Source organism: Juglans regia, chromosome 8 (genome assembly GCF_001411555.2).
Source record: "Juglans regia cultivar Chandler chromosome 8, Walnut 2.0, whole genome shotgun sequence".
Taxonomy (NCBI): domain Eukaryota; kingdom Viridiplantae; phylum Streptophyta; class Magnoliopsida; order Fagales; family Juglandaceae; genus Juglans; species Juglans regia.
In genome coordinates this window covers 3,855,920-3,881,503 of record NC_049908.1, presented here as the reverse complement: position 1 = coordinate 3,881,503, position 25,584 = coordinate 3,855,920, and the positions used below count along the sequence as shown (strand labels likewise).

The 25,584-nt window shown below is 36.1% G+C and overlaps 5 protein-coding genes and 1 non-coding gene across 9 annotated transcripts; 4 read left to right on the top strand and 2 right to left on the bottom strand.

The window, feature by feature from the left end:
• Positions 1-3,512, top strand: LOC108991147 (CBL-interacting serine/threonine-protein kinase 21-like). 4 transcript variants are annotated; one of them, XM_035693169.1, is made up of 15 exons: positions 1-592; positions 700-762; positions 857-928; positions 1,037-1,144; positions 1,243-1,314; positions 1,433-1,486; positions 1,599-1,724; positions 1,804-1,893; positions 1,989-2,114; positions 2,183-2,293; positions 2,399-2,503; positions 2,617-2,682; positions 2,754-2,828; positions 2,909-3,018; positions 3,101-3,512. In XM_035693169.1, the coding sequence occupies exons 1-15, from the start codon at positions 428-430 to the stop codon at positions 3,156-3,158; spliced, it is 1,401 nt and encodes a 466-aa protein (XP_035549062.1). In that variant the 5' UTR covers positions 1-427; the 3' UTR covers positions 3,159-3,512. The 4 variants fall into 4 exon arrangements, with proteins under 4 accessions (XP_035549062.1, XP_035549063.1, XP_018820843.2 ...); XM_035693170.1 differs by having other exon boundaries at positions 3-592; positions 2,186-2,293; XM_018965298.2 differs by having other exon boundaries at positions 3-592; positions 2,384-2,503.
• A 3,410-nt stretch (positions 3,513-6,922) lies between these two features.
• Positions 6,923-7,981, top strand: LOC108991127 (pathogenesis-related protein PR-1). Its single transcript, XM_018965272.2, has one exon. The coding sequence runs from the start codon at positions 7,125-7,127 to the stop codon at positions 7,710-7,712; it is 588 nt and encodes a 195-aa protein (XP_018820817.2). The 5' UTR covers positions 6,923-7,124; the 3' UTR covers positions 7,713-7,981.
• A 1,487-nt stretch (positions 7,982-9,468) lies between these two features.
• On the bottom strand, positions 9,469-10,575 carry LOC108991133 (pathogenesis-related protein PR-1-like). Its single transcript, XM_018965280.2, has one exon. It carries the CDS (start codon positions 10,509-10,511, stop codon positions 9,936-9,938), a length of 576 nt encoding a protein of 191 aa, XP_018820825.1. The 5' UTR covers positions 10,512-10,575; the 3' UTR covers positions 9,469-9,935.
• Positions 10,576-13,616: 3,041 nt separating this feature from the next.
• Positions 13,617-13,749, top strand: LOC118349324. Its single transcript, XR_004802298.1, has one exon. It is a non-coding gene; the product is annotated as a small nucleolar RNA snoR80 (small nucleolar RNA).
• A 2,324-nt stretch (positions 13,750-16,073) lies between these two features.
• On the top strand, positions 16,074-18,812 carry LOC108991134 (flavonol 3-O-glucosyltransferase F3GT2-like). The gene is made up of 2 exons (XM_018965282.2): positions 16,074-16,800; positions 17,754-18,812. The coding sequence occupies exons 1-2, from the start codon at positions 16,176-16,178 to the stop codon at positions 18,626-18,628; spliced, it is 1,500 nt and encodes a 499-aa protein (XP_018820827.1). The 5' UTR covers positions 16,074-16,175; the 3' UTR covers positions 18,629-18,812.
• Positions 18,813-21,010: 2,198 nt separating this feature from the next.
• On the bottom strand, positions 21,011-22,633 carry LOC108991143 (transcription factor MYB36-like). Its single transcript, XM_018965291.2, has 3 exons — positions 22,464-22,633; positions 22,236-22,365; positions 21,011-22,004 (listed from the first exon to the last, which is right to left on the bottom strand). Exons 1-3 carry the CDS (start codon positions 22,597-22,599, stop codon positions 21,146-21,148), a joined length of 1,125 nt encoding a protein of 374 aa, XP_018820836.1. The 5' UTR covers positions 22,600-22,633; the 3' UTR covers positions 21,011-21,145.
• Positions 22,634-25,584: the final 2,951 nt, after the last annotated feature.

Genomic DNA, 25,584 nt, shown 5'->3' with positions numbered 1-25,584 from the left:
TCCATTCAAAACATGCATATTATTCAAACCAACAAACCAACCAGTCATCGTCCTCCCAATACATTGCAATTGCAACAGCCTCACAATATAAAAAGAACGCTTCCTAGCCTCTTAAAACAATATACATACGCATAGTTTCTGATATTGACATAGCAAAATCGTCCATGTAAGGAAATGAGAACCACGACTATGGCGGTTGTAGCAAAGGAGCTCAAGCTAGCAGCAGCGAAGGAGCACGAGCTCTCCCCCAAAAGAGACAGGACATCATCCAATTTTGACAAGGATATACTTGTCGAGCAGAGCGGATACAAGAAGCATTTGCAAGGGGCGTAGAAGACGGTGGTTGCTGCTGGAGGAGGAGGAGACGATATTGGATCTTTCCCTGCTCTTTTATTTTCATTTCTTTTCTTCGATTTCTAATCAGAAAATGGCATTTCCTGCCAATAGCATAGGGAAGTACAAGATTGGCCGGACAATTGGAGAAGGTAATTTCGCCAAGGTTAAGCTAGCCGTTGACAGCACCGATGGCCAATATGTTGCAATCAAGACCATCGATAAGAACAAGGTCATGGAAAGCGATCTCAAGTACCAGGCATGGTTCCATTTCTTTCTCTCTTTCTTTCTTCCACACACCTTCATTGGAAGAACTCGTAGTTTTTCTTCTTTCCCATAAATTGGTTGATATTCCTTCTGTTTCAGGTAAAAAGAGAAATAAGAACAATGAAGCTTCTTCATCACCCTAACATCGTACGGATACATGAGGTGTGTTTGACAGTTTCTGAATTTTGTAGTTGAATTTTACTAATGACAGTTCAGCCTTCTCATTCCTGTTTCTGCACCCAAATCCCGTGCACAGGTTCTCGGCACGAAGACGAAGATTTACATAGTCATGGAATATGTACCAGGAGGACAACTCACAGACAAAATGGTGCAAAAACTTTGAATTATCTATATCATTTATCTGGTATTCAAACGAGATTTTTAGGGTAGCTTTGTTTTAGAGAGAATTCTAATATTCCATAATCTCTTCACCCAGTCTTATTCCAAGAAGCTAGAGGAACGGGAAGCAAGAAGGCTTTTCCAGCAGTTGATTGATGCGGTCGACTATTGCCATAGCAAAGGGGTATATCACCGAGATCTGAAGGTCAGTCAATGCAATCTACCATTGCCCTGTTGATCAATTTTCTACTATCAAACGGAGTTCTCTCAAAACTCTCACTGGGATTTTGGCATGCTATACAGCCAGAGAACCTGCTTCTGGATCAGAAGGGAAATCTCAAAGTATCTGATTTTGGACTAAGTGCACTGCAGAAGGTAGCAACCTTAAGCCTCCTATGCACATCATCTTTTCTTTTTTATTTTACACACAGTTGAGTTCCTGGGACTTGACAAGTCCAATGGATGAGTGACTGAAGTTCTGATAAATTAACAGCCCGGTGGCACTCTAACCACCGCTTGTGGCTCCCCAAGCTATGTCGCACCTGAGGTGAGTACTAGACGCAAGTTTCCTTACAAATACTTAACTGATGACAATTACACAATAAAACTCATGCCTGCTTTTCTCCTACGGCTAATGCTTCAATTATTCATGCACACAGCTGCTTGCGAATAAGGGTTATGATGGAGCAGCTGCTGATGTTTGGTCTTGTGGGGTAATCCTATTTGAGTTACTTGCTGGTCATCTACCCTTTGATGACAGCAACCTGATAAACTTGTACAAGAAGGTAGCTTCAAATGTAGATGTATAAATTCAGCATCCAATACAAACAGTTGCACTTACCTGATGTGTATGTTTGTACAAAGATATGCAGAGCAGAATACACATGTCCAGAATGGTTTACTGAAGACCAAAAGAAACTACTCTCCAGAATACTTGATAAAAATCCTGAAAGTGTAAATAACCTTCGAACTTTCTAAAATATAATAACCATTTTCTGATTATATTGAACAAAATTATGTATATTTCTTCTTTTATTTCACCAACACAGCGAATGAGCATACCGGATATTGTTGAAGACAAATGGTTTCAAAAAGATTATGTGCCAGCTTGTGGATATGAATGCAATGAGAAAATTCACTTGGAGGATGTTAATGCTGCTTTTGATTCGATTGAGGTAAAAGCTAGCTCCATTAGTAAGATAAGAGAGTTTCATAAATGGACCTAACTACCTGAAATCTTCAGCAGGAGATTGTCTCAGAGACAAACAATCCCAACTCCTCAAGTTTCATAAATGCCTTCAAGTTAATTGCCATGTCACATGATCTCGATTTATCGGGTCTGTTTGAAGAGAAGGCAAGTCTAAAATTCAAAACATGAGTCACTATAATAAAAGCTTCTTTAGTTCATTTTTTTACCTAAAGCAGGTCTTTCTTTCCAATTTAGAGTGAATATATGCAGACAACAATGTTTGGATCCAAGAATACAATAAATGAAACCATGAAGAAAATTGAAGCTGCAGCGACAGATGCGAGTTTGTCAGTAGAAAGAACGAAACATCATAAGGTACAGTCTGCTAATACTTCGATTCTTCAACCCAAACACTCTGCCCCCCCCCCAAAAAAAAAAAAAGAAAACTCTTTTCTGGCACATTTAATGACTACTCTACTCCAAATCAGATAAAGATGCATCCAAAACAAAAGATGACTAGATATTCTAGATCATATCTCGACATATCAGCAGAGGTAAGCAATTGTCATTTACTGTCCACGCAAAATATGACATCAAGGTCTCCAACCACCCTGGAAAATTACAGGTGATTGAGGTTGCTCCGACTGATTGTGTAATAAAAGTATCAAAATCTTCAGGGGACCTGCGAGTGTACGAAGAGGTATGATGAATATATTCCTAACTTATTTATATTTGTGGATTAGAGTCTTCCCACTGAGCTAATCCTGAGTTAATGATCAGTTCTGCAAAACTTTATCAAGTCTGCTGACACAGAAATCAGGGGTTCCATCACAAATGAAGGATCCAGAGGAAGTTGTAGTTGATAGCAAATATATCCATGAGAGTGAATGGTAAGGTGAAACCTAATTTGCAATTACCAATAGAGCAAAGTCTGATTATGCTGTCTCACTAGTAATTCTCAATTGTATGTAGCTCTGAGGACAAAAATTATAAAGAAAATAAAGATCCACGCGGATATTCATCCACTTGATGATTAGCTTCTGTGTCTCCAAAATTCATCAACCCAGGTTCCTGATAGATTCGAAAAGAAGATGTACAGTGCTTCGCATAATCCCAATGCCTACAACCAAGGGTCCCAAGGAAGATACTGCACATGGTTAAGGCTTGGTTATCTAAAGTAAAAAATATGATTTCCACAGAGCTATTTGTTTGTTCCAAATTGTTTGTTGTCTGTTCCCTTCCTATCTCCATCTATCATGATGGTATCTTGTTCAAAGATGTGTATCACAGGTTGGAATTCTTCATTTCATTTTCTTTGTATGTGACAAATGACAGAGAGAAGGAATTTTCAGGTGCAACAAGTTTCCCACCCTGAGCCTATTGATTCTTTTGTGTGATGCATAGATTTGCATTCAATTGTAAGATTTTGAAGGAGTTGTCTTAAGAAATCCAAATAAGTATCTTAAGCTATTTCTTGAATACCTTTCTACAGAAGATGTCTTCATTGATACCCACACAGGAACATTTTCTTCTTAACAAGTCCAATTTTTAAGTTTTGAACATTCAATGGAGTCGGGTAAATGGCAGAAGAACCAAACTCGCCCTAATAAAATTTCACAGTAAATACAAGTCAAGGCCTCGATCCTCAATATGCGACTCTCCGACTTGATACTCATAGAAGTTATGTCAACTTTAGGCTGTCCATATTGACCTCCCATGGTTGGACATTTCATTGGGGAGCTACAATCTTCAGGGACAGCCTTCCATAGCAGATACCAGCCATGTTGAAGATCAGGTTTCATGTCTATCAGACTGTGTCATAAATCCTAATTGAGTTTGGAAGACAAAAAACTTAAACAACACAAGTGAGAGAAAAACCAAATATAAAATTACATCTTTCAACCCCAAAGTTACCACCATTTTTTCAATTTGTCCAAATTGGCAGTTGGCGCCCTAGACTTCTAAATTTTGGTAATTTGTACTCCCAGTTAATATATTATCATTAAGATTGTACAACGTGCCTTATTTTTCCTTGGTCATAACAGCGAGGTCTTAACTCCTAACTGAGGGTGCAAATTTCCAAAATTTGTTAGTTTAAGGTGTCAACTGCTATTTTGGCTGTTTTTGGTATAAATATAAAAAAAAAATAGGTAATTCGCTGAGTACAACAATAGCAACAAAAGACAGGAAAGTTCAAGTAAGTGAAGCAAAATACATAAATTATGCCTAGAACATGTCATGATGTTATTACCAAATACCTCTTCAGCTAGCCTTCTCGCTCATCAATTCAACACCGTCAAATATCAGTCTTGAAGAATTGCATTTACGTCCTGTTTAAAAGATATCATTCTAAAAGCAATTATGTTTTTAGTCACCACAAGCACAGAGAGCCATTGGAAGGCAAAAGGGGAGGTGAGAATTTGTAGACTTCAGAAGGCTTAGTAATGAACTTATTTTACACCAATTCCAAAGCGAAACCAAAAGTAACAGAAGAGCATAAGTATTAGAATTCATATTAACGTTCATGAGAAAAAAAAAAAAAAGGATGAGCAAGTTTTCATTCACGAAGCAGCTAGCCACAAAAATTCCATCCTAGATCCAACTCACTCAGCCTATTCAAGATTTTGGACAGCCTAGATTATTCATTTCTTTTAATATTATTTACCTATTTAAAGTTTTTTCCTACAAAGTTTTCCCCATTTTTTTTCAAACAAACAAGTTTCTGAACCCATCACCAAATGCGAAACCTTTCTTATAAATATTATCGCAATATAAGTATTTCTCTACTGAACTTCCCCCAAAAATTTAGGTACTCCAAGTAACCTCTCCATGTCGCACACACGCACAGGTTCACAAGCACATTCATATTTCATATGCTTCGTTATTCGTTAGCCCAATCAAGCACAAACTTCCATCCAGAAAACCCATTAATGGTTCACACTCAAATCTTCAATACTTTAAATTTAACTGTACAACAAATCAACAACGATTCATATACACATATACCTTCCCATGTGAGGCCATCAATCATGATGACGAGGTGGTCCAGGACCGCCCTCTGCGCTGCATCAAAAATATCCACGCCGCCACTCTCGGCCTCAACCTTAGTTGTTACCAGCTAATATACAAGCTGCCAGGTTGCTCAACACTCAGCCAAATGAATCAGGAAAGTAACAAATAAGCAAGCAGGAGTATATACGGTTATGTAAGGGAATTTATGTATTATCATTCTTGTATAGAATATTCCGTTCCTTCTATAAGTAGACACTGTACAGCATAGCATTTTACACACTTTTACAGAATTAATCAATTGAAGGAATTCTTTCCAACCTCTGTGATGCTCTGTTTTCTTCTTCTTTTCCGTTTAGCGCTAACTCTCTTGCCCCATTTGAACCAACTCTGACATTAGTCACGCCATTGAGCTGGTTGCTCCTGAAGCAGCTGCCGGCCATCTTCCTCAAACACTCCATCCTGCTCGAGCTCAAGGACAGCGCTCCGCAAGGGGCCCCAGTTTCGAAAATCGGAACCCTAACAACAAGAAGGCGGTGAATTCACTCGGATCGGATTATAAATGAGGATGGCGGCGAGAATAAAAATAAGAATGTGGTTCGGATGGTAGGAGCGGCGGAGATCTTGGAACGGAGAAGGAAAGGTGTTGTGAGGAAGAAGGATGAGTAGAAAGGAAAGGAAGACATGTCGGCGATCCCCTCATCCCCAGAAGTAAAGTTTCTTTAGGAATCGCAACAGCTACAGCGATGGAAGAAAAGGAAGCGCCGAGAAGAGAACGTTCTTCTTCTTTCTTTCGGGTTCGACATTGACGGTTAATTTATCGACTGACCGGGTCCTTTTTGGAAATTTGGTGGTCTGCCAACATTGCGTGGCGGAACTCATCACGTTACACGTGTCCCTCGACATAGTAAAGTCACGTGATGCTTCTATCATCAACTCAACTGACATCATCAGATCTCTTGATCGGAAGATTTAGATCCAGTGTGTCCGTGTATACATTAGAAGAAGTATTAAATATTTATTCTTGCTTTCATAAAAATGAAAACACTAGAATATAGACGGAAGCTGCTTCAAATTTGAGTTAATTGGATGAATAATTTCACTTATTATTTTCATACATCACATATTATATTTTTTTTAAAATAAATATATATTATATAAATAATAAATAGAATAATTCAATTAATTTAATAAAGATAATATAAAAAATAATATAAATAAAAAATAATATTAAAAAACGTAAAATATATAGTACAAGATGATGAGTATGATCTCTCTAATTCGATTCCCATAATTCATTTAAAATCAGAGTGAACTAATATTTTTTTTTCTTTTGGGTTTCTTAAATACCCTTTTAACATGTCAAAACTCATTGATTTTCCTTTTTCACATTTTAATTTTGAAACAAAATTCTGAATCTACTCTATCCATCTATGATGTAAAAATTTTAAAAATTTATATAGTTTTAAGATTGTATACATATATATTTTTTAAAAAAGTAAATAAATTTAAAATACACAAGAAAAATTTATTTTTCAATAGTACGTTATATTTTTTCTGAAATGACGTATGTGAGACTTCCCTTCACTGATACCGTATCATACATGATGCACAGAATAAATTGTAACCTTTAACGGCCAATGGCCATGCTAGCTTAACTTCCACGGCTTTGATTTTTTTTTTTAAGCAAATAAAAAAAAAAAAAAAATTGTATCATGTGTATCCGAACAGTTTGTGCAGTGTATAGTACTTATCCCAGAAAATGTCCTTCTGCTGAAATGTGTATGGAATTCTTAGGCCACATATTGAGTTCTAGAATGCACCATGGTGGGCTCTAATGTCCCATAATACAAACAACAAAGAGCTCACGGGCGCAACATAGCTACTTCACGAGAACACCATCGCCAACAGAGTATATATTCCAGGCACTAATGCCATCGTCTTTCACATTCTTCGCCAGAATATCTTCTCGAAAATCGTATAAGAAATGAGACCCTCTTTGATTCTCTCTGTCTTCCTCTTGGTTACAGTCACAAGCCACAACCAGCAGGTCACTTGCCAATCTTCGCCAGCATCCACAACTCCCGTAAAAAGACCAGAAAACGAGACCATATACAAAGTTTCTAAGCAACTATGCTGGGGTTGCGTTGCTGAGTCTCTGCAATTCCTGTTTGCACACAACTTGGTCAGGGCATACAAGTGGGAGGCACCGCTGATGTGGGATTTCCAGCTTGAGAAGTATGCAAGATGGTGGGGTGGACAAAGAAAAGCCGACTGCAAGTTACAACATTCTTTCCCGGAGGGTGAGTTTAAGCTTGGAGAGAATATATATTGGGGTCAAGGCTCGACCTGGACTCCATATGACGCAGTGAATACATGGGCTGGTGAAGAGAAGTACTATACCTATGTGACGAATACTTGCGTGGCTGGTCAAATGTGTGGGCACTACACCCAAATTGTGTGGAGGGATACAAGAAGAATTGGTTGTGCTCGTGTTGTTTGCGACAGTGGAGATGTGTTTATGACATGTAATTATGATCCACCCGGTAATTATATTGGCGAGAGACCATATTGAAGTTAGATTAATACTAGAATAGGATCATCCTATCCATTTCCCAGTTATAATGATATCATCAATATATATTAGAAAAGCTTTGTTATGTCTATACATGTGTCATTATTTGCGTGTGCTCACCTAGCTAGAGGCTAGAGGAGCTAATTAATTAGTTGATGAATAAGTTAGGGGGGAAAAATGGTTTCATCATCATGTAACAACATGCTAGCTTGTCTATATTATATGTGTGTTAAAAATCAAATATGTAAAGTTCGTTCTTGGATTTTCTACCCGTGCGAGCACTATTTAATTACAAGAACAAAGCTTACAATACAATTGGAAACTAAGCCAGCAGCTGGCAACACTTGGAGAAGCTTCTTTGTCTAAGATCAGCAAGCACTTAAAAGAGAAAAAAGCAGAAGTAAAAACAAAAAACCGATGATGCACAGAGCGAAGCAAATGTCAGTTACCTTGATCTCCAATCGATCTAAACACCACAAAACATGATGAACAACGTATTATATATAATGGAAACAGTTTGTACTTTCTGAAAAAATAAAAAAAAAACCATCGATTGGTGTAAGGGGATTTTACCCGGCACATGGTATATCCTAAGCCAGTCATTGGGGAAGAGCCTAAATAAAAGACAAGAGATGAGAGGTCAAGAGGGGATTAAGAAGTAAGAAGTGAGGGTGGGACAAGAGGGGATTTGACATAAAGTAAGGTGTAAGGTGTCCGAAAAGAAAAAGTAGGAAAGTGACTTAAAGAAAGTGGGGGGCAGGCGATAAAAGGTAATGGAAACCTATGGATTCGGGACTCTTAATCTGATCTCTTCGACTCTTGGATTTTAGATCAGCTTGGACACACTCTTTTGGGGGGACGATTTTGACTTCGACTTCGACTTCTTTGGACATGGAGACTTCTTCTTCAGCCCAAAAGCTTCAAAGAGAACTTATTCTCCAGTAAATAGCTATACAACTTTAATTGTACAGTGAGAGATGAGAGATTATGAGAGACTGTAAACAAGTTTATTATAGTGAACTCTCCTATTCCCAAACCCTCGTAAATGTAGGTCTAGTGCAGAACTATGTAAAATCTATGTGTTCATCTTTTTATTTTCTGCATCTAAATACTGTTCATCGTCAAAAATGAACAAATCGACATTATACAGTCCTCTGGACCACTGCCGAGGGTTTACACGCAATATCGATCGAGGCCTAGCTCTGAAGACCCGAGTTGCCGGGACCTAGTCCAAGGGTATGCAAAACACAATATAAATAATTGTTGTTCTCATTTTGAAGCAGAGTATGCATTTCATTTATCTCTTCCAAAAATATAACAACAATAAGCCAATCATCAAAAGAGGCCTAGCTACCTTTCACTTGTCGCCATCAGAATATTTTACCTTTGAATGCCTTGAATCCCAATCCACGGCCGTCATGCATGTGCGTCTATTAATTAAATTGTCTGGCTGATTATCTTCATTAGGCATGCATAAACCACTACTTTTGACTTATTATACCTAACTGACTTGTGATTTCACACCAATGATGAGAAATGTGAGGATTGGGAATGTGAGGTGCTAGCTGGCCGTCGAGCGATCACTCACTCAATGTTGTGTGTGTACCACATTGATATGATCATGGGAAGCTTTAATATTAGTGACCAGTCTTTTTCAGACTGCACTCATGCATGGATGTGGTAAAACATATCTCCCTCTTATTTGTCATTATATTACAAAGGATAACATACCAATGGGCCTTTCTATTCTACTCGCAACCGCTCCAAAATAAATGGGCATTCAATAAATAAACTGATCCAGTAAATATGTTTGAGATATCGGTCTGAAAATTCAAAGCGTTGATCATCAAAGATCAGATTTGCTGATAATTAAAGAAGACCTTTTATTTAGAGCCACATATTAATGGGCCGTCAAGACAGATGTTCGTGGATCATGAGATGCTACAAGTTTTCAAGAACGAACCAAAAAGGTACTAGATAACTCATGAAGGAACTGAAACTTCCAATGACATATATGTTGGATAGCACACATGCAGGAAATTCACAAGCAGGCCAGCGTTGTCAGGACCCAACGCTCACTGTCCATGAAAATCGGCTGCATCTGGCAGCTGCCATGCACAAACGGTATTATTAAAAATTTAAAACAAAGCCTTATGAGCACCCACTCACAGTAGCCGGCCCGCAATATTTTATGCATGCTCGCACAACTGAAAACATCGATGATCAATATGGCCTTTCGCCAATATAATTTCCAGGAGGGTCGTAGTTGCAAGTCATGAACACACCTCTACCACCAGAACAAATCACCCTGGAGCACCCAACTCTCCTTGTTGTCCTCCACACTATCTGAGTAAAATGCCCACACTGCTGTCCACCGGCGCACGAGTTTGACCGGTAATTGTACCACTTTCGCTCCGAAACCCATGCCGTCACTGCCTGAGATGGTGTCCAGCCGTTGCCACTTCCCCAGAAGATGTTCTCGCCATAGGGCCCGTTAGAGTGCCTCAAGGCACAGTCAAAGCGCCTTTGATTGGCGTACCATTGTGCGTAGCGTGCCAGTTTTGGATCCCACATCAATGGCCGCAGTCTAAGGGTAGAGCGAGCAGCATTGTGTGGTGCCAAGAATTGGTTTGCGAGGCTTAGGTACTGGCCTTGCTTTGTGACGGCGTGGGTGCTTGAGATTAGCAGGAGAAAAATAGTGACGGTACTGCACAAATACATGCGCATTTGGAGAAATTCCGAAGGTTTCATTACGATCTTCATGAGGGGTGACTTTAATTTGCATGTACAGATGCACATAGCATTTGCAAATTAAGAACTTGGGAGCAGTTGTGGATTGGGACCGGAGTAATATAAAGTGTGAACTCATGTTGGGGTGTCACCCACGTTCGATATATAAAGGAAGATTGCATCAAGCACAAGTAAACTGAGAAGCTGATTTTTAGCCTAGAATCATGGCTGTCATAATCCTATAAGAGAAATGATACTTGCAGTTGTGAGTGTATAAACGTTGCACAATTACTTTAAAAAAAATGCATAAATACAAAATTCATTCTTTTTTCAAAATGATTACATGATGTTTGCACACTAAACGCTTGCACACTTCTCAACTTTATTATTCTAAGATGGCCCTTCTTTGCATCTTTTTATGCATTTTTTGAGATTTTGTGCTTGGAAATTATTATACCCCACATTTTATTGTGTGTTTTTACATTTGAACATTTCCCATATATTATATTAAAACTACTTTGAAAGCATATATATGGAGCGAATAATCAATGCTTTTCGGTGGGGGCCGGCATGATCGCTAATCCTGAATTGGGAGCATATTGAATGGATGGTCATCATCTAATTGATAGGCCAAAGATTTACTTTGGTATATAAATTTTGAGAAATGCTACTCTTTATTTTATATATTATCATTTTTAATTATACAACTTAATTTTTATGTGATATTATTTAAAGATGAATACTTTAATTACTACAAAGTGATTATATAAAAGTAAGTCTATAAAATAATGTGTCTTTATGTGATACGTTAGGTTATAAAATTACATTTATTATAAGATAGATGTAACAGATCGCATGAAGTCACATAAATTTCTGAGTTTACTTATATATATATATATCTATAATTTACACTTTCTTTTATTTAAATGGTTGTTATTGAAGTGGTTAACACATTAAATATTCTATTAAAATATTTTACAATATTATAAGTGGAAATGAGAATTGCATACTCCATTATTAATGGCGCAATTCGTGGGAGATTAAATATTGCTACCTAAATCAACGGAGAGACGCCTCTACTTTATCAGTGGAGGCTAGAGCGGTGGGATCAACAACGTACGCACTATCACTCTTTTTAGTCTATGGTACTTTATTGAAAAATGATATTTATAATTATAAAATGTGTAATTATTGTTTTTTTTTAAAAAATAAATAAATATAAAATTAATATAAAAAAATTAATTTGTTAATAATAGACTTCATTCATTTAAAAAAAATGTATATCACTTATATAATTTATAACTGTATATAACATTATTCTAATTTATTTCCTATATTAATGGTAAAAACTAGCAGCTTATATATATATATATATATATATATATATATATATATATATATATATACTAAAATTAGTCATGTACATGGTACTAGATCAGCTAGCCTTCACATTAATTAATAACATATACAGTCTATACGTACTTCACATTATTAATATATAACTTATATACTTAGAGTGGGCTACATGGTGATCATGCATGTGTGATGTATCACCATAACTTGTACCAACTTTAACAACGGAATAAATTTTACTTCCACTCGGTAATTAATATTTCAATTTATAAGATTCTATGGTAAATAGAATAGACAGCTTACGTGTCTACTATCTATTAGAGGGTGTATATACAGGCTTTTCACACGTCCGGTTTGTGGGGTCTGCTCGAGCGGATCGCACATTGGCATTGGGTATTGAGCACTGGGCTGTGTTTGTGAATAGTAATAAAGAATAGTAACAAATAATGAATAATAATAAAATATAAATAAATAATAATAAATAATAATAAAATATTTAGAGATATTTTTTAGTACTTAAATGTAATTTGTTGGGTTGCTGCTTTTGGAGTCGGAATGGTTATGGGTGGCTGCTGCTGACATTGAAATGGTTGTGAAATGGGCGGTTGGCTTGAACACACAAGGAGGGTGGCGATAGTTGCAACGAGTATAACAATAAACAAGTAAAAGATGTAAGGTAGGTACTGAGGTTTTGATGTAATGATTCTCGTTACGTTATAGTGTATAAAACTGACGTGTCAAGATTTTATTAGTTGCTAAACTAAAGACTAAAACGATCGTACCGCTCTAGCAGCACTGGCAATGGACTAACTATTGCCAAGTTCAAGTCTAATTTGCATGTGATTTTGAGATAAAATCTCTGGCATTGAACTCGGCAAAGTTATATTTTTCTAACTTTAGTTACAGTAAAATCTCCACGCTCGTTATACTTGGCGAGTAATTGTAGAAGATGTAAACATGTATTTTATTATTTCCGCTCTCTCTTTCCCTCGTGATTTCAATTTCCCTCGTATTTGCCCTCGTCTCTTTCCCTCGTCTCGTCCCCTCGTCTCTTTACCCTCGTCTCTTTGCCCTCGTCTCGCCTTCGCATCTCATCTTTTCCTCTTTCCCTCGCCCTTTTTTTTCTTTTTGCAGCTCCATCGCGGCTTCTCTCTCTCGCTCTTCTCTCCGTTTGCCATTTTCTTTTTCTGAAACTCTTCTCCCTCTTCTCTCTTCCTCAATCGATTTTCTCTCCTTTCGTGGGTCAATCTTTAACGGTTGTGCGATTTCCCCTCTCTCTCTCTCTCTGTCGGCTTGGCTCAAGAACTCGACACTCTCTCTCAGTTTGGGTTGGTAAGACTACCGAAACTTTATTTGTGTAAGCTTTTCATTGTCAATTTTGAGTATGAATTTGTGAATTTATGAAATGGGTATGAATTTGTGGGACATAATATTATTATCGTTGCTGATTTTTCTTTGCTTTTGGTATTACTAATTTGTATTGATGAATTTGTATTGAGTAATTTGTGAATTTGTGAAATGGGTATGAATTTGTGGGACAGAAGGTTATTATCATTGCTGATTTTTCTTTGCTTTTGGTATTGCTGATTTGTATTGATGAATACATATTGAGTAATTTATGAATTTGTGAAATGGGTATGAATTTGTGTATTGAGTATTTTGAGTATGAATTCATGTCCAGCCAAACCTCCTCTCAGATTCTTAGAGCTGAGAGGCCATATTTTTTTTTGAATTTGTGTTTTCGATAACTACAATCTGTTATAGTTATTAGAGTTGGTGTTGTTGTTTTCTGAAGTTGGTTGCTTGGTTTGGTAACTACAATCCGTTGTTTTATGTGTGTATATAGTAGTATATTTATGTGGGTAATGGCTTGGACGCTACATTAACGTTTGTGGCTATCTTGATCGATGGTTGCTTTCAATACCATTTGATCCTGAAAACACCACATATATTATTTGTTACAATTGTTAAGATACTTATAAAAAAAAGCAAGTATATGTATGTGGGTATGTATGCATTTCTTTATGTGCAGAAGTTAAATCCTAATATTTTCTGTATGTATAACATGATTTGTTACTGATCAAAAAGAGATGAGTAGATAATATTGATTTGTGAGCATGCCTATTATTGTTTAGATAATATTGATTTAGATTGAGTAGAACATTAACATCAACACATCCAACCAAAAACAAAGATGAGTTTGTTGTTCTTTGCATAACAGTGAGGAATAAAAGTTGTTTGTTGTTCTTTTTTGCAAACAAGAACACATAGTTTAATGTTGTTGTTTTTCTTTACAAAACAGAACCAGAATTTTATTTCTTTGTTATTTTTCTCATATATCTTTGCTACTTGAATTTGTAAGGAGATGAGAATGAGCCATTGATGCACTTGGGAAGGTGGGTCTCTTGAATTTGTACGGATAGACATTGTTGGAATGCGGTAATGGGACAACATGATTAGTGTGGAGCCTCGAGGATATTCAACTCCTTTTAGGATTTGGACCACATGATATCCACTAATGTCCACTGCTTTTGTTTTATGAATCATACAGCATATACATACATATATATATATATATCTTTATATATATTGACAAAAGACATGAGAATATTAACTAGAAATTATTATTGGTATTTATTCACATTCTTCTCTCCCTCTTTTATGTGCATTCTCTAAAAATAGATACCCCACTAAATAGATGTTTGCTGCTTATGGACAATATATAATATCATATATATTATGGAATTGATGTATTATGTTTTAAAATTTTCAGATTACAAAATAACCCTTGTACCTCTTATTCCTTTGGTTTTCATTATTCAATTTCCTTTGTTTATGCAATATGATGCTGAGATATTTGATGATGCTAAGATACTGCAACATTCCATGAGGAAGTTTGAGGCAAAGATGATGCTACTAGATCTAAGTGGCATGAATGCCATGCAGCAGCAGTAGTATTTCTGATCTGATATGGAATAATTAGTGGACTGTATTGGCTACTTGTGATCTGATATGGAGTAATTAGTGGACTATATATGTACTTGTGATCTGATATGGAGTAATTAGTTGACTGTATTGACTATTTGTGAACTATTTTTGGGATAATTTGTGGACTGTATTGGATATTTGTGATCTGTTTTGGATAATTTATGGACTGTTTTAGCAATTTGTGAACTGTTTTGAGGTAATTAGTGGATCGCTTTGGCAATTTGTGGATTGTTTTGGGTATTTGTGATCTGTTTTGGATAATTTATAGATTGTTCTAGCAATTTGTGAAGTATTTTGAGGTAATTAGTGGACTACTTTGGCAATTTGTGGATTGTTTTGGAATTTTCTAGACTGTTTTGGATAATTTATCAACTGTTTTGGCATGTTTGTTAGATTCAACCATAATTCTAAATGTAAATGTTGGGTAGAAGAAATGTTGGTATGTTTGTATATGTGCTTGTTGGGTAAATGGTTGACAATATATTTATTGAATAATAAAGTTGAGAGAAAAAATAATTGAAAAATAATAATTTTATTTATTAATAAAGTTATTAATTAATATATCAAATGTATTTATAAAATATAAAAAAAAAATTATTATTAAAATATATAATATTTTATTATTATTTAAACTTTAAAATAGTTAGTTTAATGTGAACTAATCTAAGATTGTGTTTGGATGTTGAAGTGAGTTGAGTTGAGTTGAGTTGAGATGATAAAATATTGTTAGAATATTATTTTAAGATTTGAAAAAGTTGAATTGTTTATTATATTTTGTATTGAGATTTGAAAAAGTTGTAATGATGAGTTGAGGTGAGTTTGGTAACCAAACTCACCCTAACTACAAGTCCATATTATAACTAAAATCTAACATTCTACCTGAATTTTAGACTTGCTAATGCTTTAAAGCGGAACTCAAGAACAAAACCACAATAATTGAGGGTAGAAAAGGAAAGGGTAGTGATAGGCTTACTACCTATCTACTACTTGTAGTATTTTTATTTTTTTATCATTTTATTTTAAGTATTTTTTTAACATCCTTAATCATTAAGAAAAAATTAAAAATATATATAAATTTACTAATTATCACTTCCTTAACTATTAAGTAAAATAAAAAATTATAAAAAAAATTAAATATAAAAAAATAATAAATGAGTAGTAAGAGGATACTAACCTATCATTTTCTAAAAGGAAATCACTTAGAAAAAAGTGGTGATGTGGCAGTGCCTTGGCCTTAAAAAGCTGCTAGTGACTCTTGCCAATCTTGTGGTCAGAAACTAAAAAGTCATACGTGAATGACGAACTTGCACTCTTTCATCCTCCCCACTCCAGCCCGTCCATTTCTCTCTCAACAACCTCACACGCCAACAAAAACCTTTCTTCTGTCTATTAATGCATGACTGTCACCGCACATTAATCTGTGCAGAAACTCAAACGAAATCATCGACCCAAATAGCCCTTTGCACCTCTCCATTAAACAAATTACTACCTACAGAAGACAACCACTGCAACAATCCACAATCTATGGAAGACAACAACAACGAAGTGCAAAAACACGTAGCCGTGTTAGCGTTCCCATTCGGCAGCCATGCTGCCCCACTCCTCAGCCTCGTCAATGCAATCGCGGCCACAGCCCCGTTTGTGAAGTTCTCGTTCTTCAGCACGGCTGTATCCAACCACTCCACCTTCTCCTGTTCTGCTAATCAGGTGAATAACATAAAGCCCTACGACGTGCCCGACGGCTTGCCGGAGGGCTACGTGGTTACCGAGAATCCGATTGAGCCAATGGAGCTGTTTCTGAAGGCAACGCCGGGGAACTTTAGGAGCGTTACGGAAGCCGCGGCGGCGGAGGCGGGGAGTAAGATCAGCTGCGTTATGAGCGATGCGTTTTTTGCGTTTGCTGGAAAAATGGCTAAGGAAATGGATGTGCCTTGGGTCCCGTTTTGGACCGCCGGACCTCACTCCCTTCTCTTACACGTTGACACTGAAGTTATCCGGCATACACTAGGATATACAGGTAAGCTGTTCTTGAACGAATGAATCGTGACATAGATATATAGAACTTTGTATTTTTTGTAACGAGGATTCGAGACTCGAGAGTATGCATGCTTTAATATCTGATGAGTATTGCTATGGGTCCCGAATTCGGGACCCAAAGCATTTCTCATATCTGATCTATCATGTTTTTAAGACTTCATATTCCTTAGTGGATTATGAGGCCTGCAATAATATTGTATTGACATCAATATCCAACAGTTTTTTGAAAAATGATTAATCCGCTTTTCTCTTATAATTATTTTACAACTGATCTATACTAAATTAATGATAATTTTATCAAATTGATACATGATGGAAATGGATTTCTTGTTGACGCATTTGATTGAATGGTTTAATTTTGAAGAGTTAGAGATCATGAAGATATTATAGCATGATCAGTAATTAATAAGATCACCTAAATTCTAACATTATGGATTCTTAATTGTATCTAAGGATATCATGGCACCATTAATTAATATTGCAAGCATGGCCTCGAGTACTAGTGACAACGACCATAACGTTTTGCAATTAATTAAAGAGGTAACGAGATTAGAGACATTAAATGAGAAGAAATAAGCACTCGTTGAACAAACAAATTAATGAAAAGCTAGGTAGCTGGCCTGCATTTGTTTTCACAACTCATCTTATCTCATATTATCTAATTATTATAATTTTTTTAAATTTTTACATAAAATAAAATAAATAATTCAATTTTTTAAAATTTTAAAATAATAATAATATTAAAAAAAAATATTCTAATAATATTTTATTTAATTTTTAATTTTAATCTCAATTCAATTCATTTCATTTCATCTAAAATTTAATTCACCAAAAAAGTCATGCATCCTATTTTTTGGTAATTATGATGCGCGCTATCTTTTTCCTGTAGTACATGATCCGAGTATAAAAACAAAATTGTTTTTCCTTTTGCAGTACGGGATTCACATGAAGACAAAATCCTTGATTTCATTCCTGGATTTTCCGCAGTAGGTGTAGCCGATTTGCCTGAAGGAATAGTGTTTGGAAACTTAGAGTCACCCTTTTCGAAAATGTTATACGACATGGGATTAGCACTGCCGCAGGCAACTGCTGTTGCCATAAACTCGTTCGAAGAGTTAGACCCAGTAATAGGGAATGAGCTCAAGTCAAGATTCCAAAAGTTTCTCAATATTGGTCCCTTTCCCCTAACATTGTCTCCACCATTCACTTCTGATGAGCATGGCTGCCTGCATTGGTTGGACATGCACAAAACTGCATCTGTTGCATATATTAGCTTTGGAAGGGTGATAACACTGCCGCCGCATGAGCTCACGGCAATGGCAGAAGCACTGGAGGCAACTGGGATTCCATTCCTTTGGTCATTTAGGGGCAATATAGAGGGAAAACTTCCGGAGGGATTCATGGAAAGGACGAGTAGTTCAAGAGGAAAATTTGTTCCTTGGGCTCCTCAGATGCAAGTCTTAGAACATCGTTCGGTAGGAGTGTTTGTGACACATTGTGGGTGGAACTCGGTTTTGGAGAGTATTGCGGCTAGGGTGCCCATGATATGCAGGCCAGTTTTTGGAGACCAGAAGCTGAACAGGCGGATTGTGGAGTCCGTTTGGGGCATTGGCGTGGGGATTGAGGGTGGGGTTTTCACCAAAGATGGAGCTGTAAAAGCCCTGGAATTAACTTTGTTGAGTGAACAAGGGAAGAAAATGAGAGAAAAAGCTGAAGCCTGCTTCAAACGGCCAGCCTTGAAAGCTGCTGGACCGGATGGTAGCTCTAGAGAAAATTTCAAGACTCTGGTTGAGTTAATCACCAAGTAAAATGGAAATTAGTGATACGAGTCTCGTGCTATATATTAGATCATCGCACTACCATCTTGCCGAGAGAGAGAGAAGAAGCTGCGATACATCATGCATATGGCATCAATATCTCGTTTTAGTAGGTGTTGATCAACATTGGATTGGACTTCAACGGGAAATTTAGTAAAATATATCTTTTTATGCACTTTCAATCCATTAATTATAAGCTTTTAAAATAAATAAATATATTTTTGGCTTTTATAAAATTTCTAGGCTTCTAAAAAATTCGATTGCTTAAATAATATTTGGGGCTAAAATTTGAACTTTAGAAGAAATCTAAATATACGGATTTTTTTAATTTAGAAATGTTTAATATAGAATATTTGGGAGTTAAAATGATTATTTATAAAATTTTGGAGACTAGAAAGCATGTATTATAATATGATCAACTCTCATTCGCTTCTTCAGTCGCGTGCTAACAAAAATCATAATAGTAACTTCACCCCAAGTACTAACGACTTTGCGGTCTATAAATTGCTTGATTTATCTGATACCCCTCGGCCTCAATGGTGCGAAAGCCCATATGTTTGGGCCCTCTGTTGCAGCAACGAAGAGATATCTGCAAGATATGGACTAGAACTGATTATATTGATTCGCAGTGTCCATAAATTTATAAATTGATATAATTTGATATTGACGTTGAATAGAATTTAGATTAATTTTGATAGCTAATTTCAACAAATAATCGAGACAGAGAAGACAAGAGAGTCATCCAAAACACAAAGAAAACAACTCTATTTTCAATTAAAAAATTATCAAAACTTAGAATCCTCCAACCAAACCAATAAGTTGGATTAAAATAACTGTAAATCTGAAAATATCAAAATTTTATCAAAAATAAAAAAAATTCAATAAACACACCAAAAATAAATACGTAAGTAAAGTAATAATTTGTCAAAAATTTAGCCAAAATCAGATTCAAAATCACTTCCTAACCTATAAATGAAATATTACCCATAAAAAGCAAAAAATATCTAAAATTAGAGATTTGAAAGGAAAAATAGCTGATTTTGAACTCGAAAACAATGCACACCAAACATAGTTAGGTGGCCACGTCGTGCACGTCGAAAAGAGTTTTTCGAATTGGAGCCATGTGCGAATCTGATATTCGTAGCTAAAGTTATAACCAAAATACCGACATGTGCTCAAGATTGCCCCAAATAAAGGAAAAATCATTGTTTCTTTCTCTACTTGCATTGATCTGTTGTCTCAAGGTAGTTCAGCGCTATCAACGTACAATCTGACTTGGATCACCTGCATCAGATATGATACGTTAGATTGTAAAGTTATTTTTATTGTAAAATAGATATAATATATTATATGAAATTATATCAATTTGTGAGTCTACTTTTGTAAGATATCTTTATTGTTGTAGCACTTTTCATTCGTATTTTCATGTCTGTGGCAACCTTTTTGTTCCTCTTTTTTTTTTTTTTAATGGTTATCAGGAAACATAATCTGAACTAATTTTAGGAGTACTGTACAATCTTTCGGTTAACCTTTTACAAATCCAGATGATCAAGAGTTTTAAATCTAGAACTTATCAACTCCACCCAATGATCTAGTTTCCTCTCTTCCCATTCAACATTTACAATATTTTTTCCGAATTTTCTGTACACTTCATTCCATGAAGCTAGGCCATCGATTTTTAATGATAATTTATACATTGCATAATGCATATCAATTCTCATGGTAAAATAAAGAAGACTCCTCGTGAATCGGCGAATGCAGAGAAACTAGTGCCACATTTCTTTCTTTTTTTCCTTCTCCTCCGATCCTCTCAACATCGTCCCACCCCTACCCCCACCTAAATGACAACAACACTACATAAAACAAATAAAAAAACCCGAATGTCATGAGAGTTGCTGTGGGTTAGGAATTGCCAGTTTTATAAAACCACATGATTCTCACTGACACGTCTCATGAGAGAATTAAGCATCATCATCATGATCCTTGTTATCTCAGTCATGTTCTGACTTGATAATCCGAGCTGGACACTACTGAGTCCTGAGATCCATCAGGGTCATCATATTCTCTCTCTTTCTCTCTCTCTTGTTTTCAAAAGACATGTCAGCATCAATATTCTTCAGATCATATTCGTGGATTTAGTTCGACCAAATCAACCGATCAATGTTTCAATTTTTAGTCTACTGCAGGCACTTCAATCGAAGTTTCCAAAATCATATTGATATTTACACGATAATCTTAATTATAATTATCAATGCTATCTGATCATTGGGATCGATGATCTGCAGAGCTAATGGAGCTATTATAAGTTGAAGCCTCAGAAGAATATATATATATATATATAGCAAGAGATCATTAATTATCACGCAAACTGTAGAAATAGCAAGCACTTAGGTCATTCACATAATTATTCACAAAAATTTACAGAACGTGTCATCAGATTCTCTCCTTCTTCCCCGTTTGATGCTAATCACAAAATGCCATAACGCCACTCCGGCCCTATGTTTTAAACTAGAGATTGTAACATAGTTCGTAATCTTGAAACATAGGCTGATCAGTCTGAAGAACAGAAGTGGAGTCCCAAGAGTTTGAGGTTGAAGATTTTCTGTCGAAGTCGTTAGACCACCAAATCACGCCGTCCTTTGAACTATTGATTTCTCTGAGACAATCAAATCCAGCCACCTGATCTTCCTGTGGTACGAAAACCATAGTTTTGTTATTAAGAAAGTCATCGAGTTCAGATTGGAAGGCTGAAACTTCTACTCCCAGTACATTAGGTTGTTCCATAACATCTGCTTTAGGATCATAAGTACTACTGGAGTCCATTAGATTATTCCCTGTGACAAAGGCCATTGAATTATCCGAGGATGGAGTAAAATGCAAAGAATTGTCCAATTCATTTGCCTTTGTATTGCTGATTTTTGCAAAACCCTCTGGAATTATAGCACCAGTGGCGCCTGGTTCACAGAAGTTGACCTTTTGTCCTTGCCCAGGCTGAGGACTAGGAAAGTCGTGTTGCCACAGAGGGCTAGGATTTTCATTTAAAGAATATTGCAGGCTTCGGATCATCTTTTCTTGCAGGGGATGCAACTTTGGCCACAGCGCAGGATTGTTGTAGAAATTAGATAAAGGTTTTTGGAGGGTTTGAAGTTGCATATGGAGTTGAAGTCTTTCAAGGGCCGAGCTGCTTAAGGATTGTGAATACGAGTTATCTTCTATGCCATTTGCATCTTTTGCACCCATTGTTGAAAATCGATTCATGTTAGACTCTTTGCGCCTTCCGAGCAACTTCTTCTTCAATCTTGTGTTCCAGTAATTCTTGATGTCATTATCTGTTCTTCCAGGCAGTTGGGCCGCAATAACGGACCACCTAAAGGTAGATGGAAGACAAATTAAAGAGTTAAATCATACCAAAAAACGAGGAAAAAACTGGAAAAGAAATGATTTAAAAGGGAACCTATCGAAGGAGATCTGAATCCAAAACATGGAGTTATTCCATGGCCAAAGCATCATGGACAAAGAAAAGGGACAAGCACTTCGTGTTAAAACTTATGCAGCTGAGAGAGAGGGGAGAGAGAGAGAGAGAGAGAGAGAGAGAGACCTGCTGCCAATACTTATATAGAGGCTGCAGATGATGTTGTCTTCTTCTTCAGAGAACCCACCATGCTTGATGTTGGGCCTTAAGTAATTTAACCATCGGAGTCTGCAACTCTTTCCACATCTCTTAAGCCCTGCATGAATTTAAACCAACCAAAAGGCCAAACTGATGATTCTTTAGAACTTGCTTCTTTCCAAAGACAAACGAAATTCAGACTATGCGAGAATGTACCACTTTTCTGAGGAAGAGCAATCCAGTTGCTTCCAGTTCCATACTGTTCAATATAGCCTTTGAGCTTGGCATCCTCTTCAGGAGACCATGGTCCCTTCTTCACGTTTGCCTTGTCACAGCATGGAGCTCGACCCATCTCTCTCTTAAAGCGAATATCTGAGAACGCTGTTTGAGATTGTTGAGAAAAAAATGGAGAAGGAAGACCAAGATTTATAGGTCGGAAGAGTGGGTCATGTGATGGTTAGGGGGACAAAAAGTCTTGCACCTCACCTTCTCTCCTTCCTCACTATTCAACCCTCTCTCTCTCTCTCAGGGTTCTTGCAATTAAGGTCTCTCTCTCTCTTCCTTTTTGGATTAGTTCTCTCATCCATATATACTATATTAAGCAGCTTGCAACAAGACAAAGTTTAACAAAGTTCTTATTTTCATATATATTCAATTATACCGCTTTTTCTGGTCCACTTTGTTTATAATTTATTGAACCCAATTATGCAGGTAATTGATCAGAAGAAGCGTCCATCCTTTAGTTTGTCATTATTATCCTTTAAATGTTCCAATCCAAGCTAGCCACCCTTCCCCCTCTCTCTCTCTCTCTCTCTCTCTCTCTCTTATGTATATGAAAAATTTAATTGGTAGAAAAATGTATGCTTCCTTCTTTTAATGCCCGCGTCATTGGCTGCTCTTTTCCTATTTGTTTGTTTTCACAACTCATTTTAAGTCATCTTATTTTATCTAATTTAATTATTATAATTTTTTTAAATTTTTACATAAAATAAAATATAAGATTCAATTTTTTTTAATTTCAAATTAAATAAAAATAATATTAAAAAAATATATTTTAATAATATTTGATTTAATTTTTATTTTAACTCATCTTATCTCGTCTGTAAAAACAAACGAGACTAATCAAACAATATTTAGCTTCCTCCTTTTAACAAGGTACGTGAAATTTGAAGAAAAAGAAAAAAAAAATATTGTAGAAGAAGCAAGGCGCATATCTTTGAGATCATATAGCCCAATAATATGCATTTGGGACGTGATCAATTTCAAACCAATGGTTAATTACCATAAGTTTAGTAAAATGATCACATGCATGTTACTCAGAATTAGTAGTTGCTCCCAGTCGGTTGGGTGAAAACCCAGTTTTAACACCGGTGAATAAAATTTTGCCACATTCATAGGTAAGACATGCAACAAATTTTCATCTACATTCACTTGCACTAAATTTCTTCCTTATTTTCTATTTCTTCCTCACTTCTCTCTCTTTCTCCCCCACCTACTGCAACTCTCCCCCCTCTCCCTCTCTCTAAAATACTCTCTCTCTCAAATATATACTCTCCTTGCTCTCGTCTGTAGGCTGCCCAGCTCTCTGTGAAAGCAGTAAAAGTTTGCTACTTTGATTTTTTTTTTTATATATAATTAGCAACAGTTTTTTTTTTAAGATCTAGATTTTCATTGTCATTTTGTTGTTGTGGGTATCTTTTGGGCTGGTTTGACATGTGCAAAGATGATCAATTTAATACGATTATTAATTCATAGGCAATGACTTACAGAGGAGAGTGTATTTTAGAGAGAGAGAGATTTGAGAGAGAGTATTTTAGAGAGAGGGAACGTGGTGGGAGAGATATGGAAAATAAAGAAAAGGAATCTAGTACATCTGAGTGTACGCAGATGGAGATATTTTGCATGTCCTACGTGGCGAAATGCTATTGACCGGTGTTAAAACTAAGTTTGCACCCAACCGATTGTGAGGTTTTTCCTTAATCAAATCAAGTTATGAAAATCTCTGCATGATACATATTAACGTTAATAAATAATCCCTATGTTTAGCAGGTTTCTTTTTCTTCCTTTTTATTAACTGTTAACATATATATATATATATATATATATATAACATGATGTGATAGCTTAGGAAATGATCATGTAGAATTGTAATCAGAAAAACGAGCAAATACTCATGTAGTATATATATTGGTCCATGCTTTTGAGGCATGCAATTGCGTCGACGATGTCAAAATACTTATAAATTAGCCCACAGGGAATATATATATGCATTAATTTTTATGCAAGTGATGATATTAATGGTAATTAAATATAAGTACGCACATTGACTTGTTCCACACCTTTAGAGGAAACTTTTTAATTTGGGGGGTGGCGCCGCTTGCAAGAAATCGATGTCGTTTTGCAGGAATTATAGGCCTCATTATATATATTAGACTATATATAATTAAGCATTTCAGTACTACTCCTCCATTTGAACAAGCAAGCTGCGAAGAGAAATATTTTCTCCACTGGTGCAGAGAAGTCCACTCGCGTCACAAAGAATTTCCAAGTTTCCTAGCTAACAGATCTAGATCCGAAGTATCATTTCAAATCATGCCCTCATGCATGTCATCCAGTACACGTCAGAGATATATAAATTAGACATAATTTCTTGTTTACACATATTAATTAAGCACAATCAATTCAACTCAACTGGGACTAAAAAAAAAAATTCAACCGATCGAGATCACTTGAATATTAGAACAAAAAAAAAAAAATCGATTGATATTCCTAATTTACTCCCGTACTGGTAGTACAATAGTACTGCCACATTGTATCTTTGATTATGTCGAGATAAAATTTGCTGCAATTTCGTGGACGTAGATATGTTGCTGAACCACGTAAAACTTGTGTCGTATCTAATTTGGTTCACTTTTTCTTTTATTCTTTTTCTTATCATTCCTAACAGATCAGCTAGGCTAAATATTATTTAAACAGTAGGGGGAGGCAATATTTAAACAAAAGCTAGATCAGGAAGAAAGAATCGAAACGGAAAAGGCAGTCATGCATGCAAGTTCAAACTGGCCAGGCATTTCGTAGAAGAAGCACACCACCGGCCGTATTGACCTGATCGGCTCCCTAGCTAGCTAATTTAATATTTTCCTAGATGTTTTTCTTGATCCAATTTGAGGGCCAATGAGGTTTGCATGGAACCGCAGATACAGAGAAATAACAAGAGGAAAACCATCAAAATTCAAAAGCACTCACAATACGCTTATTAATTAATTAATGTCCTAATCACCAAGTGGACTCATATCTTTGGGAGGAAGAAACATGCTTCTGCTTGTCTTATTTGAAC

Bases quoted from the DNA above. Each gene is read 5' to 3' on its own strand.
- LOC108991133 (XM_018965280.2), bottom strand. From the start codon at position 10,511: ATGTGCATCTGTACATGCAAATTAAAGTCACCCCTCATGAAGATCGTA.
- LOC108991134 (XM_018965282.2), top strand. From the start codon at position 16,176: ATGCATGACTGTCACCGCACATTAATCTGTGCAGAAACTCAAACGAAA. The intron at 16,801-17,753 runs GTAAGCTGTTCT...TTCCTTTTGCAG, and splicing joins GCATACACTAGGATATACAG to TACGGGATTCACATGAAGAC.
- LOC108991147 (XM_018965298.2), top strand. From the start codon at position 428: ATGGCATTTCCTGCCAATAGCATAGGGAAGTACAAGATTGGCCGGACA. The intron at 1,145-1,242 runs GTCAGTCAATGC...CATGCTATACAG, and splicing joins TATATCACCGAGATCTGAAG to CCAGAGAACCTGCTTCTGGA. The intron at 1,315-1,432 runs GTAGCAACCTTA...ATAAATTAACAG, and splicing joins GACTAAGTGCACTGCAGAAG to CCCGGTGGCACTCTAACCAC.
- LOC108991143 (XM_018965291.2), bottom strand. From the start codon at position 22,599: ATGGGTCGAGCTCCATGCTGTGACAAGGCAAACGTGAAGAAGGGACCA. The intron at 22,366-22,463 runs GTACATTCTCGC...AAATTCATGCAG, and splicing joins TGCTCTTCCTCAGAAAAGTG to GGCTTAAGAGATGTGGAAAG. The intron at 22,005-22,235 runs GTCTCTCTCTCT...ATCTACCTTTAG, and splicing joins TATATAAGTATTGGCAGCAG to GTGGTCCGTTATTGCGGCCC.
- LOC108991127 (XM_018965272.2), top strand. From the start codon at position 7,125: ATGAGACCCTCTTTGATTCTCTCTGTCTTCCTCTTGGTTACAGTCACA.